The sequence below is a fragment of the Boleophthalmus pectinirostris genome, unplaced genomic scaffold (assembly GCF_026225935.1).
Source record: "Boleophthalmus pectinirostris isolate CB_2022bp ecotype Guang Dong unplaced genomic scaffold, ASM2622593v1 HiC_scaffold_4, whole genome shotgun sequence".
NCBI classification, from domain to species: domain Eukaryota; kingdom Metazoa; phylum Chordata; class Actinopteri; order Gobiiformes; family Gobiidae; genus Boleophthalmus; species Boleophthalmus pectinirostris.
In genome coordinates, this window is record NW_026571353.1 from 6,741,570 (window position 1) to 6,762,429 (window position 20,860).

General features: G+C 37.9%; 1 protein-coding gene across 1 annotated transcript in view; it reads left to right on the forward strand.

Annotated features, from left to right (window-relative positions):
• The first annotated feature begins 4,339 nt into the window (after positions 1-4,339).
• The window catches only part of LOC110167673 (deleted in malignant brain tumors 1 protein-like), a 44,867-nt gene continuing 28,346 nt past the window's right edge, over positions 4,340-20,860 (forward strand). Inside the window, exons 1-7 of the mRNA XM_055161778.1 lie at positions 4,340-4,431; positions 4,509-4,572; positions 4,681-4,707; positions 7,915-8,217; positions 13,680-13,958; positions 15,461-15,775; positions 19,826-20,125. Coding sequence (XP_055017753.1) covers positions 4,515-4,572; positions 4,681-4,707; positions 7,915-8,217; positions 13,680-13,958; positions 15,461-15,775; positions 19,826-20,125 — 1,282 coding nt within the window. The 5' untranslated portion in view covers positions 4,340-4,431; positions 4,509-4,514. The remainder of the gene's footprint in view (positions 4,432-4,508; positions 4,573-4,680; positions 4,708-7,914; positions 8,218-13,679; positions 13,959-15,460; positions 15,776-19,825; positions 20,126-20,860) is intronic.

A 20,860-nucleotide genomic window follows, 5' to 3' on the forward strand; every position in this document is an offset into this window, starting at 1 on the left:
CATTTTTAGTATCAGGAAAAATCTGATATTTGGGTAAAATTATAATATGGGGTAGTAATATACAATCCTGACTTTTTTATCCTTTGTAAACAAAAAAAGTATTTTGCACTTCTGACAGGCCGTTTGCATGTAGCCATTCTTGCACAGTCTGCATCGTCCATGTTTATCAGCATGGATGGGAAAAAAGGCTCCTGAGTAAAAAAAGCTAATAAAATATGGATGTGGAGTAAGTAGGTAATTGGAATTTAGCTGTTGCAAATCTGCAACGCCTGCCTGGAGAGGGTTAAACATCTCTCATTAATATTGTGGGCCATCACAATATACTGAATCTCAAGTCTCTTTGCTTAAACTAATATTTATGGTGATTTAATGTCTTTCTTTGCAAATTTTGAGTCTTTCTTATTATGTGAAGCACTTTGAATTATTTTGTGTATGAACTGTGCTATATAAATACATTTCCCTTGCTTTGCCATGGTGCAGCAATAGTTAAAAAAACAGAGGGAACTACCCATATGGAAAAGGTATAGACAAATCATACACCATTTTAACATGTTTTATCTGAATCTTACAAGAATTGTATATGACAGTGAAACAGTTACAAGATCTTTAGTAAATATGTGCAGCATGAAACATATCAAACTTTGTAACCTGCGAGGGCTGAATATGACACGAATCCCACACACAATGTCCTCAAGTGTTGGACAAAGGTCATTTTTACCACAGAATCATAGAAAAACAAGTGAAATGATGATTGTTTCCTTAAACTCGATTGCTGTGTTGTGTGTGTGTGAGAGTGAGAAAGAAAATTATCAGTGTGTGTCTGTGTGCGTGTGTGTGTGTGTGTGTGTGTGTGTGTGTGTGTGTTGGGCAGCATGGGTGTAAACACAGTAATGCAGATATTGAATTACAACCTTAAAAAACATAAGACATACACTCTTCCACTGATATCACAGTGAACATACGTGCTGTATAAAGATGTTTACTCTGCAAAATCCTGTAGCCCCTTTCCTTGTTGCCTCTTTGAAGTTGCCATTTACTTGTGGGATACACTTGTAACTGTCCTCAACGTGTGCAATTGTTCCTTTTATGACTAGTAGCTGGTTAGCTCAACTGCTAAATCACAGGACTTTGACTTGGGTGACCTTGGTTCAAATCCTCCTTCTGACTCAGATTTTTGTTTTTTTTTTAACTGCAACATATAATTAAAGAATACAAACATTACATGGAACATATAAAGAAAAGTAGTTTATCAATGCACATTACCTGTAAATGTCATTCAAAATGATCACTTTATCTTTACTAGTTTTTCATAATATAGTTGAATGAGAAAAATGCAAAAGGGGAAACACTTTCAGGAGTAAACCACACATGACACATATGAACCTTATATAAAGATTTACTACAAAGACAATGGTAAATTCTTATATTTTTTTTTCCTGTTTTTTCCTGTTTTTTTCCATATGGGTACATAGACCATGCATTCTTTGGTGTTGTCATTGCAGACATGAAGAAATAACTGTTATGAAGCACTTTTAAATCTTAATTCTTCATATTATGACAGTACCAAAGGCAAAAGAAAAGCACCATATTCACAATTTTGTAAGCCTCTACAAAATATTTCTATAAATATCGTACCGTGAGATGCATATTGTGAAAATATTGTTACATCACTAGTAAATACTTTTAATACTAAATCATCTTTTTACACCATATAAACCAAAATGAGATTTAACTGAACCAATGTCTTGGAACCGATATCTGATCCATGAAAAATTTGGCATCTAAAAAAATCCCTACTGTAACATCATTTCATCTGCCTTACTTCATATATTTTATACAATCGATATCTTCTGCATGTGTATAAAATGTAGAAAGTAGACACCAAATCGTCGTTTTGCAAGTCTCAAGTAAATCTCAAGTCTTTGACCTCAAGTCCGAGTCAAGTCCCAAGTCAAATACAGGCAAGTCCAAGTCGAGTCTCGAGTCACTGGCTCATAAGTCCAAGTTAAGTCCAGGTCATCATTTGAACTTCAAGCCTTTTCAAGTCCAAAGCTTAGATTTTTGCAATTTATGACTTTTAAACTAAAGTGTACTTATAAAATCATAGTATATTTATATTTGAGTACTTATAGCAGGAGTGTCAAACTCATTTTGATCTGGGGCCGTATCCAACCTACTTTGATCCCAAAGGGGCCGGATCAGAAAACTCATGACATATAAACCCCAAAAATAACAATAAGTTCAAATATTTGTGCAGACAAATGCAAATCTATTACAAAAAACGTTTTTAATTGATGAACTTTTTCTTTTACAAAATATTATAATATTATGAACAACCTGAAACTTCAAGAAAAATGCAATTTCAACTCAATGTTTTAACATGAACTTGTTTAAAATTAACTTGTATAAATAGGAATAAGTACATTTTTCTTGGAAAATCCTGCACTCGGCTCCACTTTTCTCATGTTGGACATTTTTCTGATGAGGGTGTCACGGTCAACAGTCAAAACGATCGTCCTTTAAGAGCGTTTGGAAAGAGACAAGTCTTCATTTGTGCTGCTCTGGTGGGAGGGGCCACGTACAGAGACACTGGAGACGCTGCTGTGATAAACACCGCAGAAAATTAACAATATTTTAATTAAAAAATAGAATCAAAATATTTTTGTAGAATATCAGCCGAGGGCCAGATTAAAGGTCTTGGAGGGCCGGATCTGGCCCCCGGGCCGCATGTTTGACACCTGTGACTTATAGAGTATATAAGAGTTGTAAAAATGCATTTTATTTTCCTTTTTAAATGTATTGATAAAATCTTAGAGTGAATCATTAAAAGTCAGAATAAAACAATTTCAGATTTAAAGGTGCTTCTCAGGTCTTCTCAAGTAACACGCCTTCGAGTTCGAGTCAAGTCCCAAGTCACTGACCTTCAAGTCCAAGTCAAGTCCCAAGTCTTAGTCCATTTTATCAAGTCAAGTCTCAGACCTAAAGACCAAAGATCAAAATAGTGACTCAAGTCTGGTTAGAGTCCAAGTCACGACTTGCAAGTCCCCGCCTCTGTTAGTAAGTAGTAGAACAGGGATGTCAAACTCAAATTCACAGACGGTCAAAATTAAAAACTGGGACCAAATTAAATATTTATTGAAAAATGTCATAAATGTCAAAAATATAAAGGCACTCTAGTACATTTATTCTGGGAATGTGAATATATTCAACAATTTTGGAGAGATGTACATGCTGTTACCCAACAGATTACGGGAAAAACTTTTGTTATGTCACCATCATTGTATTTGTTAAATCTTTGTCCTGACAAACTTTTTGATAATGTTACCCAGTCTATGTTAATGATTATGATGTCTTTGGCAAGAAAATGTGTTCTTTTGAAGTGGGCAACCCCGCACTTACCTACACTGGACTTATGGTTAACTCAGTTATCATCAACCATTCCCCTGGAAAAATTGACTTATGAACGAAATGGCAAACAAGATATGTTCTGGAAAATATGGACACCTGTACACATATATTTAAATATGTCATTTATAATTTTTTTTTTTTTTTCTTAATTTATTTATATATTTTTTTGAATGTATTTGTTATTTGTGAGTGTTTGAGTGTGTGCGTTTATGTGTATGTATGTAAATGTATGTCATTTGTATATATTAATGTAATTATGTTATTTTATTTTTATTATTATTTTCTGGTCAATATTATTATCATTGTTATTATTATTATTATTATTATATTATTATTATTATTATTATTATTATTATTATTATTATTATTTATTTATTTTTATTTATTTATTTTCCTTTTTCTTTTCAGCGTCTGTTAAGGGTGGGTGTGGGTGTGGGGAGGTTGAATTGAGGTTTGGGAATGGGAAGGAGGGGGTTTAAATGTGGCATTTGTACACTTGTATATTTTTGTGGCATTTTTGTGTGGCCGTAAGACCACAATATAAAAAAAAAAAAAAATTAAATAAAATATATATGAAAAAAAAGAAAAATGTCAACAACACCTGCATGTCTTCTCTTCTTTTTTCTTATTATAATACATGTTCAATAATAGTTTTGCTTAAACATTGAATCCAGAACAAGCAGAATATAAAATAATAACAAAATTTTAATTAAATGAATAATGTCTCTATAGTCTATCTGTAGCCGGTGGGCAGCTCTAATACATATATTATGACTGGTAATAGTGTATATCGTGTGCAGATATGGAGTTAAACTGGGTTAAAAGTAGTGACCATGGACAAAACTACCAAACATTCACTCTTCCTCTTTTTTTTTTTTTTTTTTTTTTTTTACAGGAATTGTCACCGATGCATCTTAGAATTCTTTCCTTGACATGTGACAGGCAAAAAGGAAGTAACCCTCATCTACAACTCCAAACAACAACTAAACTTTGACACGCATGAATGAGCAAAGACGGTGAGCTGTAAGTATCGTGTCTCTGTCAAGTTTCAATGCAAATTATAATAAGATGCATCTATCTGAGTGTATATTTCTGAACAGGCTCATATGGCCAAAACAATGCATTTATTGGGAAATGGGAAACGACTATTTATCTGGTTCTTAAGTAAGTTTTTGAATCATTTAAGCACAGAAGATGATGGAGATTGGAAATGCCGTTTTTTAGACTTAAACTTCTTTTTTTCTTCTTTCCTTTTTTTGTTTTTGTTTGTAGGTTTCCTGAGTTTGCCGCTGTGTGCAGGTAAATGTGCATTTTGATTTTCAGTTACACAATAAGTTTTAGTGAGACAGAACTTAAAGGTGCATTGTGTAACTTTTTCTGGTGCAGCGTCCATCAAATACTTTTCTCCGTGAAGATATTATCGTTTTTTCTGGAATGTTTCACAGTTTGGTATTAAACCTTTCTATTTTCATGGAGACCAAACCAGAACAAATTACAGGTCAGATCTGTGGAGAGGCGACCCCACTCACAGTCAGAATAAATGTTTTTTGAGGTATTTTTGAGATCAAAAATCGCCTGTAATTGAATAAATATAAGGTAGAGACGAGCAATGACATCCATAGAAACAAGAAGGTGACGGACCCTCCACCAGAAAAGTTATACCTAATGCACCTTTAACAGTGATTATTTTTTAAAAGGTTCTTATATTGTGTATTATATTATATTATATTGTATTTTTAATCTAAGTTGTACTGCTGTTACCTCCTCAAAAACATATCCTCACATGTTTAACACACAAATGCTGCAGATTTAGTTCTATTCTCAAATTGAAAAGTGAGATGTCATTAAGTGGTAATGCAGGAAATGCTCCACTGTGTTTTTAAACTCCGTACACTTTCACAAGAATCATTTCGAAGATTTCAGATCTGCATTTGCCAAACTGCTAAGGCTACGTTTATATGATGACGGTCTGAAAAGAAGACGCAAAAAGTGGCATCGCGTCTTCACTTTTTATTCCGTGTTTAGACGAGTGTTTTCAAGAGGAAATATGTGTGCATACGGTGACGCAAAAGTGTGTGGAATTCGATTGTGTATGCATGCCAGGTTTCTGTGTACTGTATGTATGTGACGTAAACGTGTACGTGACGTGAGCACATCTGACCAGAGTTTTGCGTCTTGGGCAGCGTAGGCGGAAACGCTACGGTGGAGCGTATTCAACTTTTCCACTCTGGAGGGTTCTCATGTAAACAGGCCCTAATAATCCTTGGTGCACCAGCTAATATTAAAGTGAAAATATATTTTAAAAATACTTTTCTAGACTATTTAAGAGTAAAGCTCAATTTTGAGGCTGATAACCTTAAAATTTCCACTAAAAGACATCACAAGGTGCAACGAAGCATTTTGAGCTTTGGCGATGCAGACACCCTAATAATCCAGGATTACTCAAACATGTGGGAATGAAACAAAACACAACTCCAGATCTGTTTTTGATGAGGTAACAGCATTATAACATGTCTAAAAGCTCACGAGTAACATGGAACCTTTAAAAAAGAATTCAAAATTCATCAGACTTTTGTATTTCCTCTGCCCTCTTGTGTCTGCGCAGTTAAAGATTGACAAAAATACTAGCACATATGGCATTTTTGATTGGATTTTAAAAGTTTTGAAGATTTTGATTGCACAAAAAGTGAAAGGTGCTCACAACCTGCTTGTCTCAACTGTTTTTCCTGGAATGTCCCAAAGTACGGCATTAAAATTCTGTCTTAGATTTATTATTACATGTGTTATTATCGTGGAGATCGATATGTTTAATGCCATACTGTGGAAAATTCCTGGCAAAGCAGTAACACCTCCATGGAGACAAGAGGTGGGCACCAGAAAAGTTACACAGTGCACCTTTAATGTCAAAAGAATCCCTAAACAATCGTCAATCGACTTCCCCTCAACTGAACAAAAGGAGTCAGATTTCACAAAAATACTACAACTAGCATGCTAACTGCACACTTCCTATTATCGGACAATTAACTGCTTTATAATTCGATGCAGACACAGAATGACTTGTTTTGCCCCTGAGAGCCCTCTGTCCTGGAGGAAAATTTGCTTAAAGGGCTCATATTAGACTATTTTCTGATCTGTGTTATAATGGTGTTTCCTCATCACAAACATGTGCAGAGTTGTGTTTTGTTTCATTCACACACTTTAACGCACAAACCCTGCAGATTTAGTGAGTTCTTCTCTCAAATGAAAACAAAAAAATGCACACTAAAGTTCTTAAAATACAGTAAAATAAAAGTGAAAAATGCATAGCACACTCATGGCTGATGTACAAAAGCTTTTTTTTTTTTTTTTTTTAAATAACATTTTTCATTTTTCTTGCTTCAGTTTTCCTTCTTTGGAAGACGTTTTTCATTTTTCTTACTTTTGGACCATGGGACACCCAGTATTGTGCTCCAAAGCAAGAAAAATGATCTGCTGAAGGCTTTTTTGCCAAAACCCATGCATCCATCTATCCATCCATTTTTTCCCGCTAAATCTGGGGCCGGCTCACATGGGCAACAGTCTAAGCAGGGACTCCCACACTTCCCAGACACTTCCTTCAGCTCCTCTGGGAGGACCCCAAGGCGTTCCCAGGCCAGCCCAGAGACATAGTCCCTCCAACAGATGCCCGAGCCACCTCAACTGCTCCTCTCGACATGGAGGAGCAGCGGCTCTACTCCAAGCTCCTCCCGCGTGACTGACCTCCTCACCCTATCTCTAAGGGAGCGTCCAGACACCCTGCAGAGGAAACTCATTTCGACCACTTGTATCCGTGATCTTGTCCTTTTGGTCATTACCCAGAGCTCATGACCATAGGTGAGGGGAGGAACGTTCGACTGAGCAGTAAATTGACAGCTTCGCCTTTCGGCTCAGCTCCCTCTTCACCACAATACAGTGACCACATCACTGCCAATGCTTTTTGCCGAAACGTTATTTAAAAATAAAATAAAAAAGCTTTTGGACAAAGGCCATCTGAGTGTGCTTTTTTGAGAGTTCTTCTCTCAAACAGAAAACACTCTGTTCCACCTTGTGATGTCATCTGGTAATACAGGAAGTGCTCCACTGTGTTATTAAACTCCATACACTTTCACTAAAATCATTTGGATGATTTCACACCTGGAAAAGTCAATCTCGGCTAAACAAAAAGCAAAAGGAAGCTCTTAACATGAAAATTACCACTTCATGACATCACAAAGTGGAACAGGGCATTTTGAGCTTAGGAGATGTAGACAGACTAATAATAAAGGGTTACTCAAACATGTGTGAATGAAACAAAACACAACTCCAGATCTGTTTTAGATGAGGTAACAACATTCTAACATGACTTAATCCTCACAAGTGTCAGTTTTGAGTAATATAAGACCTTTAAATACATAGTAGGAAAACTTTGACACAGGCCTTTGATCAAACCAGAATCATCAAGAATAAATCAATTGTACACTCATTTAATCATTTATTCTTCTGTTGTAGATGGTCAGAGAGTACGCCTTTTCCCCGGTAAGTGCTCTGGCAGAGTAGAGGTGCTCTATGACAACCGCTGGGGCACAGTTTGTGACGATCACTGGAACGCGGCTACTTCCAACGTGCTGTGTCGCGAGGTGGGCTGTGGGCCGATGGTCAGCAACAGAAAACCCACAGAGCATGCGACCGGAGACATCTGGCTGGACGATGTCAGGTGCAAAGGGAACGAATCTTCTATTCTCTCATGTCAACACAGCGACTTCGGGGACCACAACTGTGACCACTCAGAGGATGCCGGCGTGGTTTGTTCAGGTAAAATTTATCTGCTCAACAGCTCAAGTTAAAGACGCATTGTGTAACTTTTTGGTGGAAGGTCCATCACCTGCTTGTTTCTATGGAGATGCCATTGGTCTGCTTGGAATGTTCCACAGTATGACATTAAACAGCTCTATGTTACATTTATTCTATTATAGGTTGTTTTATTGCTCAGAAATACCTAAAAAAAACAACAACTCCATAATGATAGAAAGGTTTAATGCCATACTATGAAATTTTCCAGACAAAGTAAGAGCATTCCCATGGAGAAAAGCATTAGACCAGGGGTGCTCAATACGTCGATCGCGATCTACCAGTCGATCGCCAAGGTCGTGTGGGTAGATCACCGTGTCTCGTCTCGGACTCTATCACGTTTGGACTCGGTCTTGTCTCTCACTCGAGGTCTAACACTGGACAAGTGCGATCATATTACGGCCGCTGCTGTTGGCAATAAACTTGTACCGGGGTGCGGGAGCGTGCGGAGCGTCTCACTATAGCCTGTGCGCCATTTGGAACATGCGGATACTGTGCGGCACATCACAATCACACACGCTCCCTGCACGCGGCTTGTCCGCAACAGCGTTAGTCCTTGTGCACCAGCGTGTATCACAGGGCAAGTTAAACTTTTTTAAAACATCCTACCTGTCCATCTGCTCACGTCAGCGCACCGCTCTTCGCCTTTTCACGCTTTCACTCTTTCCAGGGTAAAGCGCACAGGCTCCTGCCACAATGCGCGCAGATTAGAAGGACAAGACAAAACGCGAAGTAAAAACTAATCTAAATTTATGTTATAGTGTTGGCACAGAGGAGCCAACAGCACAGAGCAGACCTACTGCGACATGTGGCTAAAGTTTGGCTAATAAACGTGCACAAATACATCTGGGTTTGGTTTGGTAAATGTGCAGAGGCTAAATCCCACTGTAAAACTCGTACTAACCATGTAACTCCAGTTAGGAACTTGAAAAAACAGGTTTAAAAATCCTAAATCACTGTCTTCACTTTTTTCAGTTTTCTGTAAAGTGCTATTGAAAGTTCTCTTAAGTCCAGTACAGTTTACTTGACTTTGTAGTCGGTTGATCATTTTTGACTTGGACATTTTATAAGTTAGCTCGCATGCTGAAAAAGTGTGGGCACCCCTGATTCAAGTAATTACGAACATGTAAAAAGTTTAATTGTGTTGTGCAGTATTATCTCATGACGTTATGCAAGATACCTCAAAATGTGTTGTACATGTAAGAATTCATAATACATTTACAAATAAATATATGTTTAACATTTTTATATTAGGTGGTAGATCTTTCATGATCATTTTAAAAGTAGCTCACATACCGGAAAAGTCTAAGCACCCCTGCTTTAGACGAACCCTCCACCAGAAAAGTTGTGCAATGCATCTTGAATATAGCTTTGTATTTCAGTTTTGTCAGAGACTGAAGAAAAAGAATGAATGATTGGAAAATAGGCACAAATCATCACAAATTCTGACCTTTGTGAAAGCTGTAGGTCCCTGTCATCCAAACAGGAGCAGTTAGTCTTTAAAGTGCGCTCTGCTGGAAAAATGCTTTCTGGGCTGCCAAGGATTTTTAAATTTTTTTGCTGTAATACCTATGAACTAGCCTGATTCATCAGCTGGTTTCACTTCGTGGAAACCATCTGACTTCGCAGCATTAGGCTTCGTTCGCTCGACAGTAGGTGTACTTTTTAATTTAATCAATCGCTGCTATTTGATCGTGACTTATGTAATGCACCAAATCCTGTAGGAAGAAGGGCAGTAACGTCTTTCCCCTTGATAAAAGTCACCAAACATTCTCTTTGTTCTGGCTTTAAATCCTCAATCTTTGGAATCGTTGCCAACACAGAATGTCTGTCTTCGTCTACATCCATCTCGATGCTTTGTTTACTGTTGTGTTGTACCACAAAAGGGACACAGACAGACGCGAGTTTGACGTCATGGCTTCTCAGCTTGTTGCTGATTGGCTGGTGCATGATCTACAACTTACGGGGTTCTTGCAAACCGTCTAGTGCATTCTGATTCCTGATTTAGTCGCTGGAAGAGAAATGAAACTGAGCAGAGGCACTAGGTGGCGCCAGCCTGGCTACCAATGGACTGTCCTCTAGTCCAAACTTGTGACAGGTTTAAGCTAGAAATCCCCTATCCAGATACTTTAATAGATCCTTCCAAAAAGTAGACAACTTACTGGACTGAAAAGAGTTGCATAATAATCATATAGTTACCACATCGCTGAGGAGGAACTGTTGGGACTGTTTTCTTCCTCTATCTACATAAGGACAAATCTTTTTCATTTTGTACTTCTGTTATTTACTTAAAAATGGAGTGGCAGCCATATGAACTGTAGAGATACTTACCATAATTGCAGCAGTCCTTGCGTGATTTCAGTCACCACAGTGGTAATCTAGCATAGCTGTCTTGTATTTGGCAAGAAAGAGTCAGAAGGCCATCCTCTTTGGCTTGGGAAAAACATAAATGTGAAGCCGTTTATTCTGCGCATGTCAATAGCAAATTTAGCGCACTCACGTTTTATCATGACGTCACTACGTAGGCTATTTAACATGGCTTTGCCCATATTGTTAAATATGCTTAACATGAACAGTTCAACATAGTTTTATTGCGTCACTATGACTATATTATTAGTAATGACTTCATGCAGAAAGGCCGGTGTGCAGGCTGTTAGAGTGATGGACATACAGAGACATGAGGCTGAGTCATGTCATTGGCTCTGTGCAGAAAGGTGCCCGGCTAGTTCTGGGTTACCCTAGCCTACCTAGATATGTCACAACTTTCAAATATTTCAGTGGAGTGAGTTTTAGGTGTTTTAACTGACAACATCTTAAAGCACACATCCACACGCAAACATTATGTAATCATGATTAATCTGAACACAGGGGCCCCAACATGGATCTGTTGAACCCACAGGTCAAAATTCTTTTTAAGCATGGCACTAGCCTTCTTCACACAGTTACTACATTTACATGGCCTAGTCTATTTAAACAAATATATTTTAAACAAATAATATAAAAATACACATAAACACAAGAACAACATCTGAGGTGTTGTGAATTGAATCTCAAAGATCCTAACTCCCAGCATAAAAGCGTGCAATTTAATTTATATGATTACACCAGGTAAAAAACAGCCAGGAAAATAATAGACATGTACTCACTCATTTCAGATCAGCAGTGATGGCAAATTACGGCCTTTCCACCGAGCACCCACTGAGCACATGTTGCTTTGTTTTGGTCTGTTACTTTAAAGTGAAAATGAAACTTATCAGAGCTTCAGTGTATGGGCTTATTTGAATTGCAGATTTGGAGAGACAGTTCGTAGCGTGTCTAAAAATCTAATGCTGAGTGTTAATCAGACATCACTCATCTCTTTCTGCCAAAAGTGTGGTTGTATGATGTTGTTTTGATTAGTAAGTACAGCTCTGAAGTTTTAGTGCTTATGCTAACTTACTAAATGCTCCTGAATGTCTCGTCGACTGGCCTATTCACTCCACCACCACCAGACCATACATACACTGTTCCTGTTTAGCTGTAAACTTTTATCTCTATGTCTGTACTGTATATTTAACTTTGTTCTTGTCACAGTTCTGCCTTTTACTTGTTTTCCCCAGTCCAGTTCCCTTTCTCAGTCTGTTCCGGTCCTCCTTTTGCCACCTCCCTCCTTTCCCTACAGCTGCCCCTCATTCTGTAATCAGCACAGGCCCAGTCTTTATATACTTCCTCTGCTCCCTCAGTCTTTGCCAAATTGTTGACCTGTTAAGACAAACACTCAAGCTCCTAAAAACCTGAAATCTGAAACCCCTGTATTCCCTGAATCTGATCTGTTTATGACATCTGCAATTCTGTGGTTCCCTGTTTGCTGTCCCTGTTCTTGAGTTTACTCCCAGTCTGTTTTTTACTAGTGTATTCCCAGTCTTGGAAGATATTTTTGTTCACATTTAATATCATATATTCCTCTGTTATATTTTCAGTCTGAGTTGCCATTATTAACATTTCCTGTTATAGGACACTTTCAGTTATTTCAATAAGACTTTGTTTGCCTGTGTAGTTGTGTTGCATGTGAGTCCAGTTTACCTGCGTGTTAGTTCTGTATTAAATAACACACATTGTGCTTGAGCCTGTTACATGGACCTAATCTATGACACCTGTCAATCACTGTTATAATTCATCATATTCATTTAAGATGACTAATGATGGCTGAATAAAAGAAACAATCTGCTGATTTTTGCGTTAGAGAATTGCAGTGCCCAGTGGGAGCAGATGCTGCGGTAAACGTCATCGCAACAAAGAGTCGGTAACTGTGACAGACAGCTGCGCATTAAGGATGCAATGATGTACAATATTACCACGATATGCATCTCGCAGTACAATATTTATCGTGATATTTTGGGGTGACTGATATAACTGTGGAAAGGATGATTTTTTTGCTTTTAAAATACCTTGACAAGATTTTGGTGTGAATTATTACCGTCATAATCCCAAGAATTCAAGTAAAAAACTGATAATTTCATGTTGTCTGCACTGAAATGAATCATGGGATATGTAGTTCCGAATGTTTATTAGCTATTTCTACTATAAAAATGCATTTGAGCAAAGGAACTTTGCAGTACCCACGGTATTATTGTGAGACTTTTGACAATACGATATCATGATATTTCGGTTATTGTTACTAGAATGATGTGCAGTAGGGATGTAAGTTGCAGATTCACAGATTAAGAAAATAAAATTGGAACTAAGCAAATTACTAATAGGGCTGCTTTAATGTTTTTGGGAAATAGTAAATCGTTAACTTTTTCTAGAGCGCTTTTCCGCCTTTAAGTACGGAAGCCGAGAGGGGTCACAACAAACGCAAACACCGCAACAAATACAAACGCCACAACACAAACGCAAACGCCGCAACACATTAAAAAGCCACAACACATCAAAAAGCCACAACGGAAGTGACCGCAGGACTCTATTTTCAGATGGACCGATCAAACGTCAAGTGAAGAAGAACTACAACGTGAAACGAATAATGATAAAACAATAAATTACTTTTACTTACGTTTCCAACTTCTCCGTTACTTTACTTTTCAAGTTGTAGTTCTTCTTCTTCACTTGCCGATTGATCGGTCCGTCGGAAAATAGAGTCCCGCGGTCACTTCCGTTGTGTCTTTTTAATGTGTTGTGGCGTTTGCGTTTGTTGTGACCCCTGTCAGCTTCCGTATTTAAGCCACTCAAAGCCTTTACATCAAGGATCTACCCTCCCATTCACACACCAATGTACATTAGGGGCGAGGTGGGTTAGCATTCTTCTGTGGGAGCTGGGATCACACCACCAACCTTCAGATCAGTGGACAAGCGCTCTACCATCTGAGCTACAGGACCATGGACCTTGAGTGTCTAGACTTGCACCTAATAAATAAAATGTATTCTTATATGTATGTGTTCTTCCATAGAGCCAATGAGACTGTCTAATGGCACAGACCGCTGCTCTGGGACTCTGGAGGTCTTCCACGGCGGCCAGTGGGGTGTGATCTGTAGCAACAACTTGCCTACAAATATAACCAAATTGATATGTGAACAACTTGACTGTGGACCTCCTAAAAAAACAGCTGCTACGGTTCAGAACCACATGGGATTCATGAGCAGTTGTCCTGGAAATGCAGCTTCACTTTCACAGTGCACTCTAACAAAAAGCAGTGAAGTTTGCCACGGAGTAACTTTTTCCTGTGAAGGTAAGAACACAAACAAAAATGGAAGACTTAGTATTTAGTTACAGTTTTCTTATTACTGAATACCTAAATTTAAATTGCTTTTGTAGCATATTGTTACAGGGCTCACTTAGACTGTATTATTCGGAATACTTAGTATACATTCACACTGTGATGTATTCATAGTGTAAAAACAGACATGTTTCTTATTTTTCCCACTAATATCACGTAGTTTGAAGGCTAACTTGCATGATCAAGTACTGCAATGTATGAATAACATTAGTACTTCTTAATATTGTTAACCTAAGGGCATAACTACGGAAGCCGAGAGGGGTCACAACAAACGCTAACGCCGCAACAAATACAACAACACAACAAAAAGCCACAACACACCAAAAAAAAGCCGCAACGGAAATGACCGCGGGACTCTATTTCAATGCAAACGCCGCAACAAATACAAACGCCACAACACAAACGCAAATGCCGCAATACATTAAAAAGCCACAACAGAAGTGACCGCGGGACTCTTTTCCGTCATAATTTTCCAACGGACCGATCAAGCGGCAAGTGAAGAAGAAATACAACGTGAAACGAATAATAACAATAAATTACTTTTACTTATGTTTCCAACTTCTCCGTTCCTTTACTTTTCACGTTGTAGTTCTACTTCTTCACTTGCCGCTTGATCGGTCCGTTAGAAAATAGAGTCCCGCTGTCATTTCTGTTGTGGCTTTTTTTGGATTAGTTGTGGCTTTTGTTGTGTTGTCGCATTTGTATTTGTTGTGACCCTCTCGGCTTCCATACATAACTGCCTAAATAATTTTTCTGAGTTTTTGAGAAAATTCTAAAATAAATGCCAATAAGATGACTTGGTGGTTGTGTTTGTTTGGCTTTAAAAATCTTTCTGATAGGCCGAGGAGGGAGCGCATGACACTTACAGAATGAGACAGGAAAGCCCAATTTTCTAGACTTTTCCAGCCAATTATGCTATGAGGCTGGTGAATATATTTAGCCAAATTAATACATGTAGAACTGAATTAAGTTCCCCTCATTTATAAATCTGGAATGGCTCCTGCTGAAAGCGATTGCAAAAAGGTTCAAGAGAATGACAAATATTTAAGTTGGATTGGTCAAAGCGTCACAACAAGCCAAAAAGTCTAACTTTTGCTACATCCAGTTGAGAGAAAAGCACAAACGCTAAAATATGCTGAGATGTCAGTGGGCATCACCATCTTTGTTTTTGTTTGTCTGGGCACTTCATAGAAATAATGATTTTCTGTGTGAGCGTTTTGGCCTGGGCTTCTGCTCAAATTACAATGTTGCTTTGTGATTGGTACTTGTGAGTCTGTGAACTGACAAGTATCACAAGAATCCATCCGAGGTGCAAGGTTATCCCTGCACTAGCAATAGAAACATCCATGTTCACCAGCAGAGTCCAGATGCTCATGGAAGAAAACTGCTTCACACTTCTCAATCTCTTTGATCATAAATTCATTCCAACTCACTCATTTTCATTTTCTTTGCAGGTTTGAGAGAGATCAGACTGGTGAACGGCACTGACCGCTGCTCTGGCAGAGTAGAGGTGTATTACAACAAACAGTGGGGGACAGTTTGTGATGACAACTGGGACATACTGGACGCACGTGTGGTCTGCAGGGCCATGGACTGCGGCGCCGCTCAGGAGGCCGTGTTGTATTCACAGTTTGGAGAAGGCACTGGGGACATCTGGCTGGACAGTGTGGAATGTCTTGGGAACGAAACCTCCCTGGACCATTGTCAGCATAAACCTGTAGGTGATCACAACTGTGGTCACTCTGAAGATGCTGGTGTGATCTGCTCATGTAAGTACGGCCGTTTGTAGGGCGAGATGATTTGGTTAATCAATGATCTACATCAGGGGTGTCAAACTCATTTTGGTCCGGGGGCTGTATCCAACCTACTTTGATCCCAAAGGGGCCGGATCAGAAAACTCATGACATATAAACCCCAAAAATAACAATAAGTTCAAATATTTGTGCAGAGAAACACAAATCTATTACAGAAATCATTTTTTATTGATGAACTCTTTCTTATTATAATATTATAATATTATGAACAACCTGAAACTTTAAGAAAAATTCAATTTCAACACAATGTTTTAACATGAACTTGTATGCAAACAGGAATAAATTAATTTTTCTTGGAAAATCCTGCACTCAGCGTTCACTTTTCTCATTTTTGACATTTTGTTGATGGGGGGGTGTCACAATCAACAGTCAAAACGATCGTCCTTTAAGAGCGTTTGGAAAGAGACAAGTCTTCATTTGTGCTGCTCTGGTGGGAGGGGCCACGCACAGAGGCGCTGGAGACGCTGCTATGCTCAGCAATGCAGAAAATTACCAATATTTTAATAGAAAATATAATTAAAATATTTTTGTAGAAAATCACCCAAGGGCCACATTAAAGGTCTTGGAGGGCCGGATCGGGCCTTATGTTTGACACCTGTGATCTACATGGTACAGGTCAAAATCTCTGATTACATTGTACTTTCTGCTGAAATATCCAAAAAGTAAATCATCTCATGTTGAATTGGATCATTTCTTTAACTGACTATACATTACAGCCCAAAAATCTGCATTTTAACAATATAATATACTACGGATATAATGATATCCAAATCTCTCAGTACGATATTATCACGATATGCATCTCAAGGTTTTGGAGAGGCTGATATAATTGTAGATAGGACCCTTTTTTTGCTTTTAAAATTGACAAGATTTTGGTGTGAATTATTTCCATCATATTCCCAAGAATTCAAGTAATAAAACATATTTCTTCATGTTTTCTGCACTGAAATTAATCATGGGATATGTAGTTCCCTATATAAGCTGTTGCTACTATAAAACCATGCATTTAAGCAAAGGAACTTGTGATTCGATATATTGTGACAGCCCACGATATCATTGTGAGACTTTTGATGATACGATATCTCGATATTTTGGTTATTGTTACATCCCTATAATATTACCTAATCCCATCTGTATTTTAATTACTATGGGCCTATGGAATGTTGTGATGTCATCTGAAACCAGTAATCATGACAAAATTAGAAGCAAGAATAAGTACTTCTAAATGTAACGTGCTTTTTATCCAGTTGTTTACGTCATATTCATTTTATTTTTGTCATTCAGGAAGTTGGTTTTAGTGGCTAGTACTCAGATTGTGCCAAGAGTCGAACCCGCAACCTTGCTGAGTCTTTCCGTGCATCTTTCAGCATGTTCATTTTTCAGTAAAACAAAGACTAGCATGAAAAAGAGTAGTAAGGCAGTTCTTTTTATCAGACCCATCAGGGCAGATTCAAACCCTCTGTCCTTGAGTAGAAAAGGGTTCAAAGGTTCAAAGGTAGTTGTACCAATCATGAACTGGACTTTCCTTAACTCATTTTACAATTGTGTTGAAGAAGTGAAAATTAGGAGTTTAACAATACCCAAGTCTCACGATAAGATATCGTCACGGTATGAACCTCATGGTTCGATATTTACTGCGATATCGTGGGGAGGCTCACGATTAGGGATGTAACAATATCCACATCTCTTATGATATTTATGCAGTATTTTTACAATATGCATCTCATGGTACGATATTTATTGACATATTTTGTAGAGATTAACAAAATAACAAAGACTTATAAGTGCTTAGAACTGTTATTTCTTCATGTAGTCTACACTGAAATGGAGCAAAGCATCATGGTCTATGTAGTTCCCTCTGTTTTTTTTGTTTGTTTTTGTTTTGGTTTGTTTTTTTAGCTATTCCTGCACCATAACTCTTAATTTAAGCAAAGAAACTTGTGATTCGATATTTGTGATGGCCCACAATATTATTGTGAGGACTTTGAGGATATCATGATATTTTGGTTATTATTACTAGTGCTGTCATGCGATTAAAAAAATTTGAGAGATTAATTAATTATGATCTGTAATTAATTAATCTAATTAATCTCATTTTAATCTCACCTAAAAATTGCTGAGAAAAGCCTTCAATTTGAGGTATTTTCATTTAAATTCATTATTACATTATTGTGGCAGATCAAAAGACTAATATAGATTTAAAAAAGTGACTTTATAAAGTCATTTATTGTTTAACAAATCTCTCCAAATTGGCTGTTGAGCCCAAGTCTCCATGAATAAGAAACTGTTTGCTGTAAAGTAGCAAAGACGAGGAAATCTGAACATAATAACTTTTGTCTACTTAAAGACAATAAAAAGTCCAGTCTTTCCTTAACCATATTAAAAATATTATTGATAGAGAAATGCTTTATATATGAGATCACTGGTTTTAGTCCTGGTTTAGACCTACTTTAGTCCTAGTTTAGTCCTGGAATGGATTAATCCTGGTTTTAGTCCTGGTTTTAGTCCTGGTGTTAGTCCTGGTTTAGTCCTGGTTTTAGTCTTGGTGTTAGTTTTGGTTTAGAGACGCACAGGAGGAAGCGCGGTTTACGCCGCGTACGCGAGAAAACACGATCCACACGCGGCTCACGGGAGCACGTCGGTGTCCGCGCAGTGTCTACGGAAGGAAACGTGGTCCGCGCGTTCTCAGGTTGATGACGATGATGAAGGTGTTTGTTTGTGTTTGTGTGTGTTTGTTTGTGTTTGTTTGTGTTTGTTTGTGTTTGTGTGTGTTTGTGTTTGTGTGTGTGTGTTTGTGTGCGTGTCCCCTCATGTGGCAGGTCACTATAGGACAGTAGTGCAGACATCCATGAGCCTATGCAGGTTGTTTTCAGGCGATATTATATTTGTTATTTTCTTTTATATTTCACGTCGGGAGAATAATTTCCAAGACACGAATGTGTTTTTACCTGTGCACTGCTGCCTCTGTTCTACTGGCTCTTCGACCTCGTCCATTGTGCGACTGACGCCGTAAACGTTAACATGACGTTTACATCGCTCTTACTGCGCGCGTTTTGTGTGGGTTTCCGACAATGAGTGGAATTACCGAAATAAAAAAATGTATAAATGTGTTTTGTGTGTGTGTGTGTGTGTGTGTGTGTGTGTGTGTGTGTGTTGTTGTCCCAACAACACATAAAAACAGGTTTTATAATAAAGAAATTCGCATACAGAAACACTAAAGTTAGAGATTAAAAATGAGATTAACGCGATTAAAAAACATAACGCGCTAAATATGACTGTAATTAATTAATCTCAATTAATGCGATAATTTGACACCCCTAATTATTACATCCCTAGTGACACCAAAACAACACTGACACTGAGGGATGTAACAATATCCAAATCTTTTGATACAATATTTACACGATATGCAATAGTTTTGTGAAATTTTGTGGAGGTTAACAAAATTATGAATATGCTACTTTTCTCTTATCATAATCCAAATAATTAAGATTTAAAAGGGCTTAATAAGTTATTTCATCATGTAGATTGGACTGAAACAGAGCAAAAGATCACGGTCTATGTAGTTCTCTGTTTTTAGATATATTTTTTAACAACAATGACTTAAAGCAAACAAACATGTGATATATATTGACAGCCCATGATATTATTGTGAGACTTTTGATGATATGATATCACGATATTTCAGTTACTATAGATGTAATAATATCCAAATCTCTCAGTTCGATATTTTCACGATATGCTCTGTATATCATGGTACAATATAGTTTGTGGAATCAAACAAAACTGTGAAAATACGCAACTTTTTCCCTTTTAAATGCCTTGACAATACTTAACCCAAAAAATTACGATTTCAAAGTGCTTAGAACAGTTATTTCTTCACATACTCTGCACTTTTATCTCGAGATGACACGAGATCTTGTACCATCCCTAACTTTGGCAATGCGATACACAGTACTTTGGTTATTGTTACATACCTGCTGAAATCTGTTATTTCTCTTATAGCTCACGTCAGACTGATCAATGGTACAACAAGCTGCTCGGGCAGAGTGGAGTTAGGAGTTGGCGGTCAGTGGGTCTCTGCCCGTAGAGCCACCTGGGGTAAGAATGAAGCTATCGTGATATGCCGAGAACTGGACTGCGGGGAGGATTCGTCAGTTTCAGGATCCAATTCTGCAAATGAACCTTCGAGAATGTTTGATGTTACCTGCACGGGCTCAGAAGCCGCCCTCGGAGAATGCACAATAAAAGAATACAACAGGACAAGTGGTGATAGAGCGGAAGATGCAACTGTGGTTTGTACAGGTGAGGCCTATAAGAAAAGTGGTTTCCTTATGTGGTAGTGCTAGAGTGGGTTGTCTTATGAAATGTAGAATTGTAAGGTTTGGAAGGACACATATTATGCAAAATTAACTTTTTGAGCTTTTAAAAGTGTAATAACTCCATCAAAAACATACCTTGAACAAGAAAAAAACAAGTCACATCGGACTATAAGTCGCACTTTTTGAGGGAAATTTATTTTATAAAATCAGAGACCAAGGACCGACATTTCATCTTGAAAGTCAAGTTCTAGTAATAACAATAGAATAGAGAACAACAGACTGTTAATGTCACATATGAACAGTTCTCCAGATAACTATAGCATAAACATCAGAACAGAACAAGTTTACCAAACTCTCCATCTCCAAATCACTAAATCCATTCAATTCTTCATCCTTGTTGTCACTTCTGAGCAACTCCGCTTCCTCTAGAGGTAAACTGAGCGCTGCTTCCTCTTCTGTGTAGCTGTCGTCAGACTCGGCATCATCAGTCAATTATTCTGGCCTTTCTGAATCCCAACAGGATGGTTTCTGTTGTCACTGAAGTCCAGGCTTTGTCGATCCATCCAGTGACTTCCAGGAAAGTTGCGTGGTGCACCGTCATGGTTGCCGTGAAGCTGTATGAAAATTTTAACATATAAGTCACACCGGAGTATAAGTTGCAGGCAACAACCAAACCATGAAAAAAAAAGTGTGACTTGTAGTCCAAAAAATACAGTAC